Source organism: Leucopleurus acutus (assembly GCF_964270905.1).
Source record: "Leucopleurus acutus genome assembly, chromosome: X".
Lineage (NCBI taxonomy): Eukaryota > Metazoa > Chordata > Mammalia > Artiodactyla > Delphinidae > Leucopleurus > Leucopleurus acutus.
In genome coordinates, this window is record NC_139148.1 from 21762283 (window position 1) to 21779420 (window position 17138).

At 43.4% G+C, this 17138-nt stretch overlaps 1 protein-coding gene across 1 annotated transcript in view; it reads left to right on the forward strand.

Moving 5' to 3' along the window:
- Positions 1 to 16331, forward strand: part of LOC309978093 (uncharacterized protein) — a gene marked incomplete at both ends in the record, with an annotated part of 30983 nt that extends 14652 nt beyond the window's left edge. Inside the window, 4 exon segments of the mRNA XM_082864433.1 lie at positions 11266 to 11386; positions 13784 to 14067; positions 15084 to 16285; positions 16288 to 16331. Of these exon segments, the coding sequence (XP_082720559.1) occupies positions 11266 to 11386; positions 13784 to 14067; positions 15084 to 16285; positions 16288 to 16331 (1651 nt within the window).
- Between the last annotated feature and the right edge of the window lie 807 nt (positions 16332 to 17138).

Here is a 17138-nt window from a genome sequence, read left to right on the forward strand (position 1 = left end):
CATCCAAGTTGTTGCAAATGATAGAATTTCCTTCATTCTCATGGCTGAATAATATTCCATTGTATATATGTACTACATCTTCTTTATCTATTCATCCGTGATGGACACTTAGGTTGTTTCTATATCTTGGCTATTGTGAATAATGCTGCAATAAACACAGGAGTGCAGACATCTTTTCAATATCCTGTTTTCATTTCCTTTAGATATATATCCAGAAGTGGGATTGCTGTATGATATGGTAGTTCTATTTTATTAGAAAAGAACAAGAATAGCCAAAGCAATCTTAAGAAAGAAGAACAAAGCCAGAGGCATTACACTTCTGAATTTCTAACTATAATACAAAGCTATAGTCATCAAAACAGTATGGTATTGGCATAAGAATAGACACATAGACCAATGGAACAGAATCAAGAGCCCTGAAATAAACCCCCACATATATGATTAACTAACATTTGACAAGGGTGCCAAGAATACCCAATGGGGGAAAGGAATGTCTCTGCAAAAAAAGGTGTTGGGAAAACTGGATAACTACATGCAGAGGAATGAGGGTGGACCCCTATTTTATACCACTCACAAAAATGAACTCAAAAGGGAGTAAAAACTTAAATTTAAAACCTGAAACTGTAAAACTCCTGGAAGAAAACAGGGCTCCTTGACATTGATCTACGCAGTGATTTCCTGGATATGACAGCAAAGCACAAGCAACAAAAGCAAAAATGAATGAGTCTGCCATGTTTGAAGAGCAAATTTTACAGCTCTATCAGCAAAATTATTACCTTTAGAAACTTCATCCTTCTGCCCTGTGTGAGTTCTACCATGAATTACTGATACCTGAGCGGGCAGTTGTAAAGCCTTTAACAAATCAGCTATAACTTTTCCATGAGAAAATTTAGTTCTTATCGAAGTAAAAAATCCCCTATTTTTCCAAATTTACCCTGTGGCATGGCAGAACCAAATATTGATTAGTAGCATATGTATCCATTTTAAGTCTAGGACCAAGAATTGTAGCTCTAGGAACTGTTATCTCGTCTGCTTGTGCAGACCTAACTCTGGACAAAACATGGGCTTCCAAGATTTCATTTCACCACCCCACAGGAAGCCTTAAGTCAGCCACTTTTTTTTTTTTTTTTTTTTTTTTGCGGTACGCGGGCCTCTCACTGTTGTGGCCTCTCCCATTGCAGAGCACAGGCTCCGGACGCACAGGCTCAGCGGCCATGGCTCACGGGCCGAGCCGCTCCGCGGCATGTGGGATCCTCCCGGACCGGGGCACGAACCCATGTCCCCTGCATCGGCGGGGGACTCTCAACCACTGCGCCACCAGGGAACCCCAAGTCAGCCACTTTTATCTCAAGTACATGACCCAGCAGTAAACATTATCAAATCTGCAGTTTAAACAGAAATGTCAAATAAATCATGCCAGGTTTTTCAAAATTTAGACTCCAAAGCTGTGGGGAGAGAGAGGCTGTAGCCAATTTCAATTATTCAAAAGCCTCTTCAGACTCTAGGGACAAAAACCTGAGGATCTACAGAACAACGTGCAACTGCTGTGCCAGAAGTTATGACTGCCCTGTAAAAACCTAGAATCCACTGTCTACAATTGCAAAATTGGCTGGCTCCTCGATTTTAACACTTTGCCACTTTCAGCTGACAACAGATGTTGTATTCTCCCTCAGTTTGGTAATACTGCACTTTGCCTAGGGCGGCCTTATGGCCCTGTGAAGAGAGGAATTGTAACAAAAGTTTCAGCTTTGTATTGCTCTTTAGTTTCTGAATCTACCAGCAAATCATCTACATATTGCATGATTGTCCCTCTACTAGTGGCACAAATTTCTCTACATTTTGCTGTAAATGACTAGAGAAAACAGTAGGAGAGTCCCCAGAGCTCTGAGGAATCCTTTGCCATAAATACTGTACTCTTTTGTAAGCAAACACAAACAAGAATATAGATTTGTGTGCTAGAGGAACAGAGAGGGAGAAAAAAAAAATCAGGATGCAGATCAACTACAGAGAAAAAAACACTACAGATATTGGTACTGAAGTCACAAGTGAGAATAGTTGGAGGCTTAGGGACTATAGGGGTTATTGGAACAACAGATTTACTTACTTCACTAAGATCTTGTACAAAATGATGTAGTGGTCAAAGATCTTCATAAAATACACCTTCCTTCTTTACTGTAAGTATGGGAGTATTGCAGGGCAAGTATTATCTTTTTTATTATCTCCCTTTTTCTTTAATTCTTTTATAACCAGTTTTATTCCTTACCAGTGAGATCTCAACAAAGGATATTGTTTTATGCGTAGCCATGACATCCCTTTGGTGAGCTATTTTTATTGGTTCTATATCTCAAATTAAACCAGTATCATTATTCCCTAGGGCCCAAAGTGATGCATAGATTTGTTTTAGCTTGGGGTGCTTTTCCAGCATGGTATGACACTGCCACTTTCTGCCGTTCCCCATTTCATTCAGAAGGCACAATGAACCCAATCAGGTGCTTTTCTCCCCCTAGGGTACTCCACAGACATTCTGTCCAGTGTATAGAATGTGGTAACCTTTCATTTCCAGGCATGTCTCTCTCCAGTGGGTTTACAGGAGGATCAAGAGAAACTAAGAAAAAAGAAAAGAAAAAGAAGAAAAAAAGAAGAAGAAAAACCAACAAAAAAAGAGAAAGTCAGAAAGGATTTTCCTTAGTCATAGGCCCTATCTGTATGGGAACCATGGATGAAAAGGGACAAGAAGAGGGCTGACCCAAAATACCAGAAACCTGTATTGATCTATCAACAAATAAAAAGCGAAAAATCCCCGAGGAAATTTCAGAATAAGTAGCACCAGTATCACCAATTCCCACCCCCAAGATTCCAATATCTGTCCATTTTTAGCCATTTTGCCAGTTATTCCCTAGTCTTCCTGGGCTTTCCTGATTCCCTGCTTCCTGCAACTTCTGCATTTGGAGTTTCTCTTTACAGTTCCTTTTCCAATGTCCCGGCTTCTTGTAAGAATGACATACAGTCTCCCTTCTTTACTCCCTTCACAAGTTGTCCAGAGTAGGGGTTATTCCTCTACTAAATAGTTTTAACTAAGCAGCTAACACAACAATTTTTAATTTCTTCTTTCCTTCTTTGTCTTTCTTTCGATTGTCAGAAAACAACATAGCTGCTGCTAAGATCTGAGTAACAATCTGTCCTTGTCATCCTACCTCCTTCTGCCTAACTTGAATGTGGATAGTCATCAAGAGAGCCCAGACAAGTGTGCTTAGGGCCAGAGAGTGATTTTGATCTGCCTTTGGCCCTGAGCCAATAAATTTTGAGACCGCCTGAGCAAATAGCCAACTGAAATCAGTTGGGGGGACTCACTGGTTTTCTGGTTACACCTCTGAAACTTCTCTCAGCTCACCTTTAGCAGAAAGGCTTCAAGCATGGCTATTAGCAACCCTTCTTGCAAGTCTTTAATGCCCTTGGTTCTTCCACACTTGTGGCGGGGGGGGGCAGTGGCTTCCTTTGGTCACCATACACCTTGATGCGGTAGTTTTCTGGACTCTGACATGCTCGTTCCACCAAACTCACCAAGCCAGCTAGTTGTAAAATTCCACACAGCAGCCAGTGCACATCCCCACGTGTGGGGCTGTGAACTGAAAACACACTGCAAAGTATTTCTAGGATACAGTGAAAAAAAGCCTTTAAATGAGTCACATCAGCTCGTTGGAAAGGCAAGCGAATTACCTTGGAGGCCTGGGCAGCTCCTCAATGCTGTCATCGGCATTGCTGGTGATCCGAATAGGAAGAGCTTGTTGTTCTCATACTGAAACAAGAAAAATGTAAATTATATGGTCTTTTGGCTAATCTTCCCATGTTGACTTTTATCAGCTTAACATCTTTTTTTGTTTGCTTTGTTTCAAGTGCCTAGTGGAATTACTCTCCATCCTGTTGCCTTCATATGGGGACAGAATCTTTTGTCCACATTCTCAATTATTCCATGATCATGTTGCTTTATCATTTCTGCTTTCCTTCCTACCTACCTGGTGTGGGGATGATATGGGAATCTTGTAGGTGAACCTGGGCATGAAAACATGAAGTGGACTCAGGCTAGGGCATGAGGTACACAAACCTGTGTCCTCAAACAGGGCAGGTAATTCATTAGCAGTTAACAAACTTATTCCTTAGTCCCTCTGTGCAAGGAAATCACTAATGAAGGGAGTCACACATCCAAAAGATCACTGCCTCCTCCTCTCCAGAAACTGATTTGAGTTAGGGAAAGATAAAGAGAAGCAGGGGAGGGACTTCCCTGGTGGTCCGGTGGTTAAGAATCCACCTGCCAGTGCAGGGGACACAGGTTAAACCCCTGATTGGAGAACTAAGATCCCACATGCCACTAAGATCCCATGCGCTGCAACTACTGAGCCCACGTTCTCTGGAGCCTGTGCGCCACAACTAGAGAAAAGCCCGCAGGCTGCAACTAGAGAAGCCCACGCACCACAACGAAGATCCCATGAACTGCAACGAAAGATCCTGCGTGCTGCAACTAAGACCTGACGCAGCCAAATAATAAAAACAAAAAAAGAAAGGGCTTCCCTGGTGGCGCAGTGGTTGAGAGTCCGCCTGCCAATGCAGGGGCCACGGGTTCGTGCCCCGGTCTGGGAGGATCCCACATGCCGCGGAGCGGCTGGGCCCGTGAGCCATGGCTGCTGAGCCTGCGCATCCGGAGCCTGTGCTCCGCAACGGGAGAGGCCACAACAGTGAGAGGCCCGCGTACCACACACACACACAAAAAAAAAAAAAAAGAGAGAAGCAGGGGAGCAGAGAGAGTTGGGACATCAGGGAAAGGAGGAGGGTTCTGTGACAGAGACAGTGCCTATAATTCTCTAATTTCCTCCATTTTTCTCAGGTTTTCCTCCTGGCTATCCAACTTATATTTAATTTTCCTGTAGGAATGATATTAATCCCATAAATACTAATAATTCATTTGGTTGAGATGAGGCCCTTCTGAGAACCTCTGAAAATATGTTGCTTTATCCAAATTAAAGGAAGCATCCTCAGGCCACTGCAAGACTAGATTCTTACAGGTATACCATCTCTAATGTGACAGAGCTAGTACCCAGTAAAGAGAAAGAAGTGGCTTCCCATATTTTTCCATCATCAAAGCTGATGGTGATCCTGATGGGATTTTAGAGCCCATATTACCATGCATATTTTATAGTAAAATCTTGAATTTGACGAGGTTGGTTTTTCTGACAAATAATCCAAAAGGGCACAGAGCTAGAAGGAAGACTTTATCATTTAAATCTCTTACCTGACTGTTGTGTATCTACAGAACTTCTGCTGATTCACTTGATTCAGGAACTTACGGAAGTCTTGTCCTCATTGCCAGATTTCTTGGGGTAATTTATTAGAAACAAACTCTCCTGCCAACTAACAAATGCCTTTCTGCAAAATATAGGAAAGAAAGAAAAGTTTTATTATTTAATAAGAATTAAACCAGAATGTGACACTCATCACAGGCAATCTGCTACAAAGATTGTGAAGACAGAAAGACAGCTCACCCTTTTATACCACCAAACAAATACAACCCATTACACCCATGTTCTCAAGATAAGGATAACTGTTCCTCAAGTAAGAGGACCTGACAGCTCCATGTATTACACATACTTCATCCTAAATTTATCTGGTAATTGGGGCTGCCCTCTTTGTTAGATAATTGCCTTTATCCAAAGGAAAAATAAACTTATACCTTTGTGAAAGGAGGCAGTTTTTTTTACAATTTGGAGGCAGGTCAAAGTTAAACTCTTATGGAGTCTAGGAGATGGGGTGCTAACTTCCTTGATATTTATATTTCAAAGAGGTGGCTCCCAGTTACTTGAGAAAAACATTCCTGGGTTGTAAAACTGGCGAGAGGCTTATTTAGCTTTTAAAAGATTTACATAGATCTCAATGAGGCAGAGAAAGAATTTACAAGTTTTTTAAAGTACATGCTCTAAAAAACAGGGGAGTGGGGGGAGTTTCGTTTCTTTTTTGCCCTGGGGGAAAAAAATTTCTTATTTTATTTTTATTGAGGTATAATTGACATATAACATTTTATTAGTTTCAGGTGTACAACATAATGATTTAATATTTCTACTTCTTCCTTATTTTAAATTTGTATTTGCCCTTATGTCTGTCAAAGGGGAGATGGTACTTCCCTGACTGTGTACATTATATAAAACTCCATTTTGCTAGCAGAAATGCTCTTGCTATGCTGGTGACCTTGAAGAAAAGATCTGTCATGTTGGACAGGTCTTTGGAGACCTATGGAAATGGCCAGTATGGAATGAGCCACGTGTCATGGAATTGTGTTTAGGAACTGAGGCTGGCCTCTAAGCAACAGCCAGCAACAACAACAAACCCAACATTTCTTAGCACCATTGCCAACAAAGTGAGTCAGCTGGGATTCTTCTCTAGTTGAGCCTTTAGATAAGAACATAGCTCAACTGACATGTTGATTGCAGCTAGGTGAGACTCTAAAGCAGAGACAACAGTTGAGTTCTACCTGGACTTCTTACACATAGAAACTGTGAGATAATAAATTTGTGTTCATTTATCATGTTAAATTGGCACTAACTTGCTATGTAGCAGCAGTAGAAAATGGATACAAGAAGAATACTCTACTATACTGACCTAGCTATTAACCCTTTCTTTTGGCCTTTCTTCATTCCTTACGTACCAAGTTTCAAGCCTAAAGTGGTTACCTGGTAACAGTTAGAAAAAGGTTCATGAAATATTTGAGTAAGTAGGAGTTGTTCACTCCTGTCAGAGTTGAGGGTAGCTGGAAGGAAGTATGTAGAGCTGAAGTGAAGGCAGGCCTCGTTCTGGGCTGAGATGTACCTATGAGATAACCAGGTTAGTCCCCATCCTCCTCCAGCTCCCCTCAGCTTATGACCCTGTGGATTTATATCTGGGTGACTTATTCCACATTTCGGGATAGGCTGTCAGCCTAAAGTCTTTCCCACTGGAGCTCCATCAGATGATGGAAAGTCCTCTTTTACACATTTGCAGGGCACAACCTGCCCTGAGTGGTGTTAGTTCACTTGCTAGAGAAGCAGGCTCTCACAATGAGACTGTGCAAAGCTGCCTGCCCGTTGTGGAATCAGGGTCACTCCCTGCTTCCCAACCTCTCTCCACTCAGAGTAGCCCTGACAACAACAAGGGAAAGAAATGTCTCCCTTGTACCATTAAGTACTCTAAACCCCAGTGTAAGCCTCTACAAAAGAGTCTCCCTGATAAAGAGCAGAATCTGCAGGATACCTCCACGTGGGCAAAAGAAAAAAAAAAAAAGGGAGCGGGGGAGAGGCCCTGGCTCCCAATTTCCTCACCCCACAGCAGGAGCACTCATTCTGGTGGAGAAGAAGGTGAGACACTGCCCCCATCACAGGTGGACAAGCTGGGACTGCCTCTGAGTCACTAATGTCTTCTTGGTTCTCTTCAGTGTGTCTATAATCAGCACTATATCCCCTGGTCACTATGTCTATAACACTACTGTCCAGGTTATGCTTCCTCAAAGACTAGCGATTGACAGGTCAGTGGAGAGACTGGTGTAGAGGTAGATGGAATGAACAGATCATTGGCCCAGGTAGCTTTCTCCCAAGCCTGTGCTAAATCCCCATGCACTTTTCTTTGAAAGTGAAAGCCCGAGATGGTATCCAGGCCAACTAAGTGGGGGACAAGGGGATTGAAGGAGCTGACATTTCTTCTTCTTCTTCAGCTCACATCATTCCCAGTCCTTCTGTTACTCAGCTGACTGATGTCCCCTTTTCCTTTCAGCCCTTTCCTTCCAGATGCCCTAGTTGAACAATGCTGGTATCTCTCTAGTTGATAGAAAATACAAAGTTTTTTTGCTCTCCTCAACTGGATGCAACTTTGAAAATTACCATAATATATATAAAAGAAGGTTTTTAGTAGTCTCCAAAATTGAATTTTGGGTCTAGTGTGAGGGAGTATTCCAGTTGCATTATTTTTCAATTTGGATATACAGTTGTTCCATTATCACACCTTAGTAAAAAGAGTGTTCTTTCTCCGCTTCTCTGCAATGGCAGTTTTAATAATCAAAGGTCCATGTATAAGTGGGTGTTTTAGGACATTCTATTCAGTTCTGTTGGTCTATTTGCTTATATCGATACTTATAACACAAATTTTTAATTACTGTAGTGTTTTTTAAAAAAGTAATTCTTAACATCTAGTAGAGTAAGTCCTCATATTTGTTTTCTTTATCAAGAGCATATTGACTCTTCTTGGCCATTTGCAAATAAATTTAAAGTTTAGAATAAGCTATCAAGCTTCACATACAAAACCTCTTGAATTTCTCTTGGGAGGACTGGGTATTACCATACACGACAGATTAAAATTGGGGAGAATTAACATGTTTACAATATTGAATGCTCCTCTCCATGAATATATGATAATTCCCTATTTAAGTTTTTGTTAATTTCTCTATTAATAGCTATATATTTAAAATTTTTTATTATATATATTTTTATATGAGGCATGTGCATTTTATTTAGTAACTTACAAGTTATATTTTGTTTAATTTCATGGTCACATGTTTGTTGCTGCAGAAACAAAACGCATGTTTACATATTAACTTTATACCCACCAACTTTTAAAAATAACTGTATTGATTTCATAGGTTGTTTTTATTTATTGTTCTTGTTTTCATAGATATCCTTTACTTTCAAAGATATCCTCTGCCTGGTAGCATAATTTCTTTTAACATGAATGAATAAGTTTTATAAAACACTATTCTGTATCAATTTAGATATGATTTTTCTCTCATTTAATCTGTCCACAAGGTATGCCAGCCGTGGATTTATTCTCCCTCAAATCGATTCCTCACTCTTCTGCTCTGCTCTTTAGTATAAAATGTCTGACTCTCATTTCTCATGCTCTGTGCTCTCCAACACCTGGATGCCAGCTCAGTTAAACCAAGGAGTGACAGCTGCAGAGTAGAGCCCAGGAGGATCAAAGTGCCCAGAATCCTTCACCTTCTTCCTCTCTGAAGCAGGTGGTTTCCCTTCGATGGCCACATTATCTCCGTGGCTTCAACTTACCTCAGTAACAACACTTTTTCTCTTTGTTCCTCTAGCCTAGAGGCGGGAATGCCTTTTTAAGTTGCGAAGTATTTTGCTCAATTCTCCCCAGTTGGCTTCTCAAGTAACCAATCTCCTACACTAAATTCTCCAAATTGTATGGAGTGATTTCTGTTTCCTGGATAACAGTTGACCAATTACAGATGACCAATTTTATTGATTTATTTTTTCATGTGAAAGCCTCCTTTCAGTCCTAAGAAAAACTTAACTCTGTCACATATGTGTGTATACACAAACACACAAATATATATTCAAAAACTCTAACAGTATAATGGACAGATTTATTCAACTTTTAAAAATTTCAAGCACTACACATAAAGCTCTACAGTATAACCTGTGAGAAATAGTCCAAGTGGTACTCGAATATTATAGCCTTAAATACATTTACCAGAAAAAAAATTTTAAAACATTCAAATGATTCAAGAGCTATAGAAACAATAGCACATTACATTCAAATAATTAGAAGGTAGGAAATAATGAAGATAAATGCAGAAATGATGAATTAGAAGGTAGTAGAGCCAACTTAATGAAAGCCAGCTCTTTGAAAATATTTCCATAATACTTTCTGTAGTTATTATCAATTACAAAAGAAAGTAGAAATAAGTGATATTAGTTCAATAAAATTCTATAAGATATACCTACAGAAGAGACTTAAAGGCTATAATAGAACACTATAAATACTTTTACCCTTACAACAGGATAACAAATGGTGGATAAGGAAAAAATTCTACCTAGAGAATTTTTTAGCTAATAACCACAAAGGAATGCTAGAGTTACCATTCTGCAGCCCCTAATGGATTAATGGCTGAGGGTGATGAACCTCAATGACTGGCAACATCACCACAAAGGAGATAACAGACATCATGTATCTCCTAATGGAAATGCACAGTGTCATCTCTGGAGTAATGTTACCAATAAATAAACCTTCATCTTCAAGTGTCTTTCTATTATTATTGAGGACTGTTGATGTTGAGTATCAGGTATATTGGGTTCATTATTCTATTCTCTGTGCCGTTGTCTGTTTAAGAATTTCAATAACATGATTTTATTATAAATAGCATGCCTCTAAATTTAAAAATCCAACTGACATGGAAGATTTTTTTAGCAAAATATAAATGACTAAATAGGTCCATAAAGAAACAAAAAACTTAATCTAACAATAAAAACTAAAACTGTAGTTAAAACCCATGGAACCCTCAAAATGTTCCTGGAAGCTTCTTATACCAAATGAAGGAGGAATCAATCAAAATTTTATGTAAACTCTTCCAAACCATACAAAAGATAGGAAATGACTCATCCACTCTAATGGGGTAGCGCTCCTTGATACAAAGACAAGGTAAGGATACCCTGAAAAAAGAACATGAGTCAAGCTCACTCATATAGAGACAAGTCTTAAATAACTTCATAGCACATGCAATGTAGCGGTGAATTAATAGGAAAAAATAGGCTGTGTCAAAGGAATGCAAAGAAGAAATCGCATTAGAAAACATGAATCAGAATTCACTATACTAACAGATAAGGGAGAAAAAGCATTTGATCAAGTGCAGGGGTAAAGTAAAAGCTTTGATAAAAATAACATAAATTAATGGCAATAACTTGTAGCAAACTTATAAGAATGGAATTCCCATATCACAGTCGTCAGCAAATATACATATGAAATATAAGAAGCATTCCCAATAAAGTCTGGAAAAACACACAGATGTATGGTACCACAAACCTGTATGTGAATGTATAGCAGGACACAGCCAAAAACAAGAATAATTAAATATATGAATAATGAAAAGAAACAATAATAGTACCAATATGATTTTATAATTAAAATACCTAAAGTAATAGGCAAACACAATATTCAAATGTATAAGGAACATCAAAAACCTAGTATATTGAAAATCACTACAGCAAAATCAGAAACCTGGTCACACAAAATCGATAACTAACTAGAACACGTAAAGGACAATCCCATTCACAACAGCAACAATATCTAAAATGTACCTAAAATGAAACCTTACAAAACTGTACAAGATCTTTATGAAGACAACTATAAAAATTTACTGATAGAGTTAGAAAAAAAATGTCCCAAATAGAGCAGTATAATATGTTTATTCAGGGGAACAGAATATTGTAAAGATGTCAATTCTCCTTAACTTATTTACAGTTTTAGTGCTGCACCTGTAGCTTCCAAGATGACAACCAAACTCCAGGTGCGCTCTCCTGTGCCCCAAATCAACCCTGGAAAAACTAAAGAAGGAATAAACAAAAGGATATCATCATTAACAGTAAAACAATAATAAGCAACCCCTGAGGGTACTAAGTGTGTACTGAACAAGGGTTTGTGTGAGGGCAGTTGAGATAGGTCTAGGGAAGACAGGATCATTTGAAGCAAAGGTTTTAAAGTTTAGCCCTTGTTTCTCCCAGTGTGCCCTGGGTGGATGAATGTCCACTGCCTCACTGAACTTGAGGGAACTTGAGGCAGCTCCTCAGAGCCCACATGCCAGGACTATTGGGTTATTCCAGGACTATGGCATAATATCAGAACAGCACCAAAATCTGGTTGGTTGAGGTAATATGAGTCCAGAGATTGGCCTAATAACCACCTGAAACTTCTGTTGGTGAAGACAGGGCTTTTTGTAATGGTCATCTTAATAGACTATATGGCAAGAATGGAAATAAAATAGTAAGAACACTTGATATCTCTTCTTTCAGCAAATTTCAAGTATATAATACATTATAATTAACAGGAGTCACCATGCTGTACAGTAAGTTTCCAGAACTTTTTCATCTTATAACTGAAAGCTGTACCCTTTGATCAGTATCTCTGCTTCTCTCTAACCCCCCAGGCTCTGGTAATCACGATTCTACTCTCTGTTACTAGGAGTTCAACTTTTGCTTTTTTAGATACCACATATAAGTTAGATCATGTGATATTTGTCTTCCTGTGTCCGGTTTATTTCACTTAGCATAATGTCCTCCTAGGTTCATCCATGTTGTTCAAAATGATGGGATTTCTCACCACACACACAAAAATGGTTAACTATGGGAGGAGATATGATAAATACTGTCGTTCTGGCAATCATTTCACATTGTACCCATATATCCAAACATCACATTTGATACAATATACATAAAAAGCAATTTTTATTTGTAAAAATATAAAGAAAATATTGAAATACAACAGCAAATATCACAGTAATTTCATATAACAAAAAAATTCATTCCACAAAATTTGATTAATGGCACTGATATCATGCAAGAGAGGCCCCAGAGCTAAAGTTAGGAAAGGGAAGAAACCAGTTAGAATGCACATCATCAGAAAATCTACAAACAACAAATGCTGGAGAGGGTGTGGAGAAAAGGAAACCCTCTTGCACTGTTGCTGGGAATGTAAATTGATACAGCCACTATGGAGAACAGTATGGAGGTTCCTTAAAAAACTAAACATAGAATTACTATTTGACACAGGAATCCCACTACTGGGCATATACCCAGAGAAAACCATAATTCAAAAAGACACACGCACCCCAATGTTCATTGCAGCACCATTTACAATAACCAGATCATGGAAGCAACCTAAATGCCCATCGACAGACGAATGGATAAATAAGATGTGGTACATATAAATAATGAAATATTACTCAGCAATAAACAGGAACAACACTGGGTCATTTGTAAACACATGGATGGATCTAGAGATGGTCATACAGAGTGAAGTAAGTCAGAAAGAGAAAACCAAATACTGTATATTAATGCATATATATGGAACCTAGAAAAATGGTGCAGATGAACCAGTTTGCAGGGCACAAATAAAGACAAAGATGTAGAGAAAAACGTATGGACGCCAAGGGGGGAAATGGTGAGGGGTGGTGTGGTGGTTGTATGAATTGGGAGACTCTGATTGAAATATATACACCAACATGTATAAAATGCATAACTAATAAGAACCTGCTGTATAAAAAATAAATAAAATTCCAAAAAAAAAAAAAGGAAAAATTCCAAGATTCATAGAACTCAGTGCAACTTCCCTAACCGAAAACACTGAAACCCACAAGATTCTCACCTCCTACAACCATTTCCAGGAACCCTGAGGCAGAACTGTCCAGATGAGATGTGCCTGCACTTCACACCAGCAGTCTCAGGGAGTTGATGTCTTTGATGTGAGACCTTGGCCTCAGGTCAGCAGACGGGAGGTAGCCCAGCACCTACAGGGAGTCAAGAGAAGACACTGAGAGAGGATTGAGAGCAGCATCCACCACAGAAGACGGGACCCCAAAGCGCCCTCACTGTCAGTCTCGGGGGACCCAGGCATGGCTGTGAGGCTCAGGGCCCCAGATACTTCCGGCTGAGGGCGCCGACAGAAATGAGAGCCAAGGTGTGACGCCTGCTGACTCAGCTCAGCAGAGGGAAATGTCCCAGGACCCGCCAAGAGTCAGTGGAAAGCCCTCGTGCCAGGCCTGTGGGAAGCTCCCCCAGAAACACCCCCCACCCCCCGTCCCGCCCTGCCCCCCCCGGCCCCGCCCCTGCTGTCCTCCTGGACCCCAGATGCGCATGACCGGATGTGACATCCTCCTAACCACGCTGTGGGGGCGAGGACATTGTTGAGAGCTGCTGTCCGGCGAGGGTGAGCCGCGGGAGGAGTGCCACGTCTCGTCAGGTGTCAAGGTGTGAGGTGGCCCCAGTTAGAAGTGCGGGGACACGCCCCCGACACCCCCAATCCCCATTCCCTCCGAAAAGAGGCGGCCACACAGGCCCCGCCCACCGCGGCCCTGCTCTCGGCCCCAGAGGCTCGGGCCTGGCTGTTAGGCCCAAAGTCCATCCGCTTCCCCCGCGGGGTCTCGGGCAAGGAAGGCCTCGCTCTGAGGCTGGTGGACCCTGGCTCAGCTCAGTACAGGGAGCGCCCCAGGCCCTGTGGCGTGAAGGACGGGACCCTCGTGGGGACCGAGGGGCTCCACACCCCAGAATGGCGGCCACGCGGACCCCGCCCCTGACGTCGGCCTGGGAGCCTCCGGGCAGGTCTAAAGACTGAGGGGCTCCCTCAGTGCGAACGCGGACGGACGGACAGACGCGGGAGGCCCAGGGAGGAGGCGGCCTTGTCCTGAGGGGCTGGCCGCAGGTCAGCAGAGGGAGGATTTCCAGGGCACGGGAGGAGTCAGGGCGAGGAGCGTCCTCCCCGTCGCAAGGGCACCTCAGAACCCCTCCCCTGTTGTCAGCCGCTTCCTTCTGGCCACACACGGAGGAGGGAGGGCTGCTGTCAGAGAGGGGAGGTGCAGGCCCGCAGCAGGCGCGTCCCTAAGCACTCCCAAGAGTCAGCCCAAGCCCCTGAGTGAGGGCCAGTGGGGCCGCCAGCCACAGGGCCTCGACTGTGTGCCGCACGCTGCAGGCCTGGCAAAACTCTGCCACGTGCGGCCGCGTGGTCACCCTCACCGCCTCCCAATGAGACGCAAGGAGGTGCCGGCACTGGTGCGAGCAGATGGCCCTCGGGGCAAGAGAGGAGCTCCAGGCTGCACCGGCCGTCCAGGGAGGACCCCGAGTGAGGACTGAGGGAGTCACGCACCCCGAAGAGAAGGGACAAGAGCGAATATGGCCCGTCCCCTCCTGTCAACCCTTAGACTCCCAAGAAAGGACTGTCAGGCTGAGACTGCCCGTAATTTCCTCTGCCAGGTCCGAGGGAGGTGAGAGCGTTGTTCTGAAGGGGCAGCCACCAGGCAGCAGAACGGAGGGTCCCAGGACCCTTCGGTGGTGGGCTGAACGCTCCCTCCTTTCCTCCTCCTGGGTGTCATGGAAGATGGTGGTGTCAACTTCAGAGCAGCAGAGGGGAGGGGGTGGGGGGGTGGGGGAGTCTTGCCAACAACTGTCATCCTGACTCTGAATGGGAACCGCGGAGACCTACCTCCCCTGCCAGCCCCCACTGTCACCCCCGTACCGCCCAGGCAGGGCTGGCTGGCTGTGGCCCAAGGCTCACTCTACCGTCCTCCACAGGGGTCTCAGGGGACAGGCTGAGCAGGAGAACAGGAGCCCTGTGGGTCCTCGAGCAGTGCCCTCCAGGACCCTGCAGAGGCGGCCTTGGTTAAAGCCAGGGAGGAATCTCCCCGCTGAGGTGCTCACAGCATCTCCTTGTCCCTCCCCCAGGTGCCCTCGTTGCCTGCCTTCCTGCCCACACTCCCGCCTGCTGGCCCTGACCTGTGTCATCATGCCTCGGGGCCGGAAGAGCAAGCGCCATGGCCGCAAGAAACGCCACCAGGCCCAGGGGGAGACTCAGAGTCTCAAGGGTGCCCAGGCCACTGAGGCGGCGGCGGCGGCAGAAGAGATAGAAGAGTCGCCCCCCTCCCCCGCTTCTGTTTCTCCGGGCACTCCCCCGAGCTCCCCTGCTGCTGGCACTCGCCAGGAGCCTCAGGGAGCCCCAGCCACTACCTCTCGTGATGAAGGGGTTTCATGCCCAGGATCTGAAGAGGGTGCCCAGAGCCAAGGTGAGAAAAGTGCAGGTACCTCCCAGGCAGCACCTTCCGTTCGCAGCAGTCGCAGAGATCCTCTGACCAGGAAGGTCAGAAAGTTGGTGCAGTTCCTGCTGGAGAAGTACAAGACGAAGGAGCCCATCCTGCAGGCAGCACTGCTGAAGGCTATCAACAGGAAGTACGAGAAGCACTTCCCTGAGATCCTCAGCAGAGCCTCTGAGATCATGCAGGTGGTCTTTGGCCTCGAGCTGAAGGAAGTCGACCCCAGCAGTCACTCCTACGCCTTCGTCAGCAATGTGACCCTTCCCAGCGAGGGAAGTACAAGTGATGAGTCGCGGCTGCCCATGTCCGGTCTGCTGATGATTCTCCTGGGCCTGATCTTCAAGAAGGGCAACCGTGCCACCGAAGAGGAGATCTGGGAATTCCTCAGTGAGTTGGCTTTCTATGCTGGGATGAGGCACTTGATCCCTGGGGAGCCCAGGAGGCTCATCAGCCAAGATTTCGTGCAGCAGAAGTACCTGACATACCGCCAGGTGCCCAACAGCGATCCTCCGCGCTATGAGTTCCTGTGGGGCCCGAGAGCCCACGCTGAAACCAGCAAGATGAAAGTGCTGGAGTTTGTGGCCAAGATCATCGGTACCGTCCCCAGTGCCTTACCAGATCTCTATGAGGAGGCTCTGAAAGATGAGGAAGAGAGAGCCGCGGCCAGGGCTGCAGCTGTTGCAGAGGGCAGACCCCTTCCAGGGCCAAGGCCCGCAGCTCCTCCCACATGTAGCGGGGAAGGCCGCGGGCAGTTTGCTCACTTTGTTTTGGAAGAGAGCGGTCAGGCTCCTAAATAGTGCAGAGTAGTAGGGGTGGAGGGAACAAAGTATAGATCTTATTTACCTTCCTGTTTTAAACTAGTAACTTCTATATATTATTGATTGATTTATTTAGGTTTTTTCCAATGTTTTTTTCTTGTAATAGATAGTGTGTTTTCTTAAGAATATGAATTCGTGAATGACATTGCTTGCATATTTATTGCTATTTAAAGAGTTCTAAAGTTATAGTTTTGGTACATGTAAAAGGAATTCACGAACCATCTATATTTTCTGTATGATCCAGAAATAGAAAACATGGCACTGCAATAGATATTGTCATGGAAATGTGAAAGGCGACCACAGAAAATATTTAGAAACAAAAAGTGGAGAAAACAGAGTAAAAGCCATTTAACTCGTGGTTTGCCTTATTTCCTTTAAACTTTCATTTGGTAGAAATAAAAGATACTTTGACTGATTTAGCTCATTTGTGAGTATTTGTTTCTTTTGCCCTGGTGCACTGCATATTCTCTGCTACCTACTGGATTAAAAATAAACTCTGATGGGAGGGTGGTACTTTGGGGTTCATAATAATCATATCATAACTGCCATTCATCAAAAACCCAATACTGCTTAATGAGTATGCCACTGCTTTACATGTAGTACATAACATTCCAACATTCACGCAGGATAGGATTTAGCAGACTCCCTTTACAGGTGAATAACTTGCAGGTGTCTCAAGTTCACAAGACTGATTAAGTGACCTTGCTGGCTCTAGTCCCCTG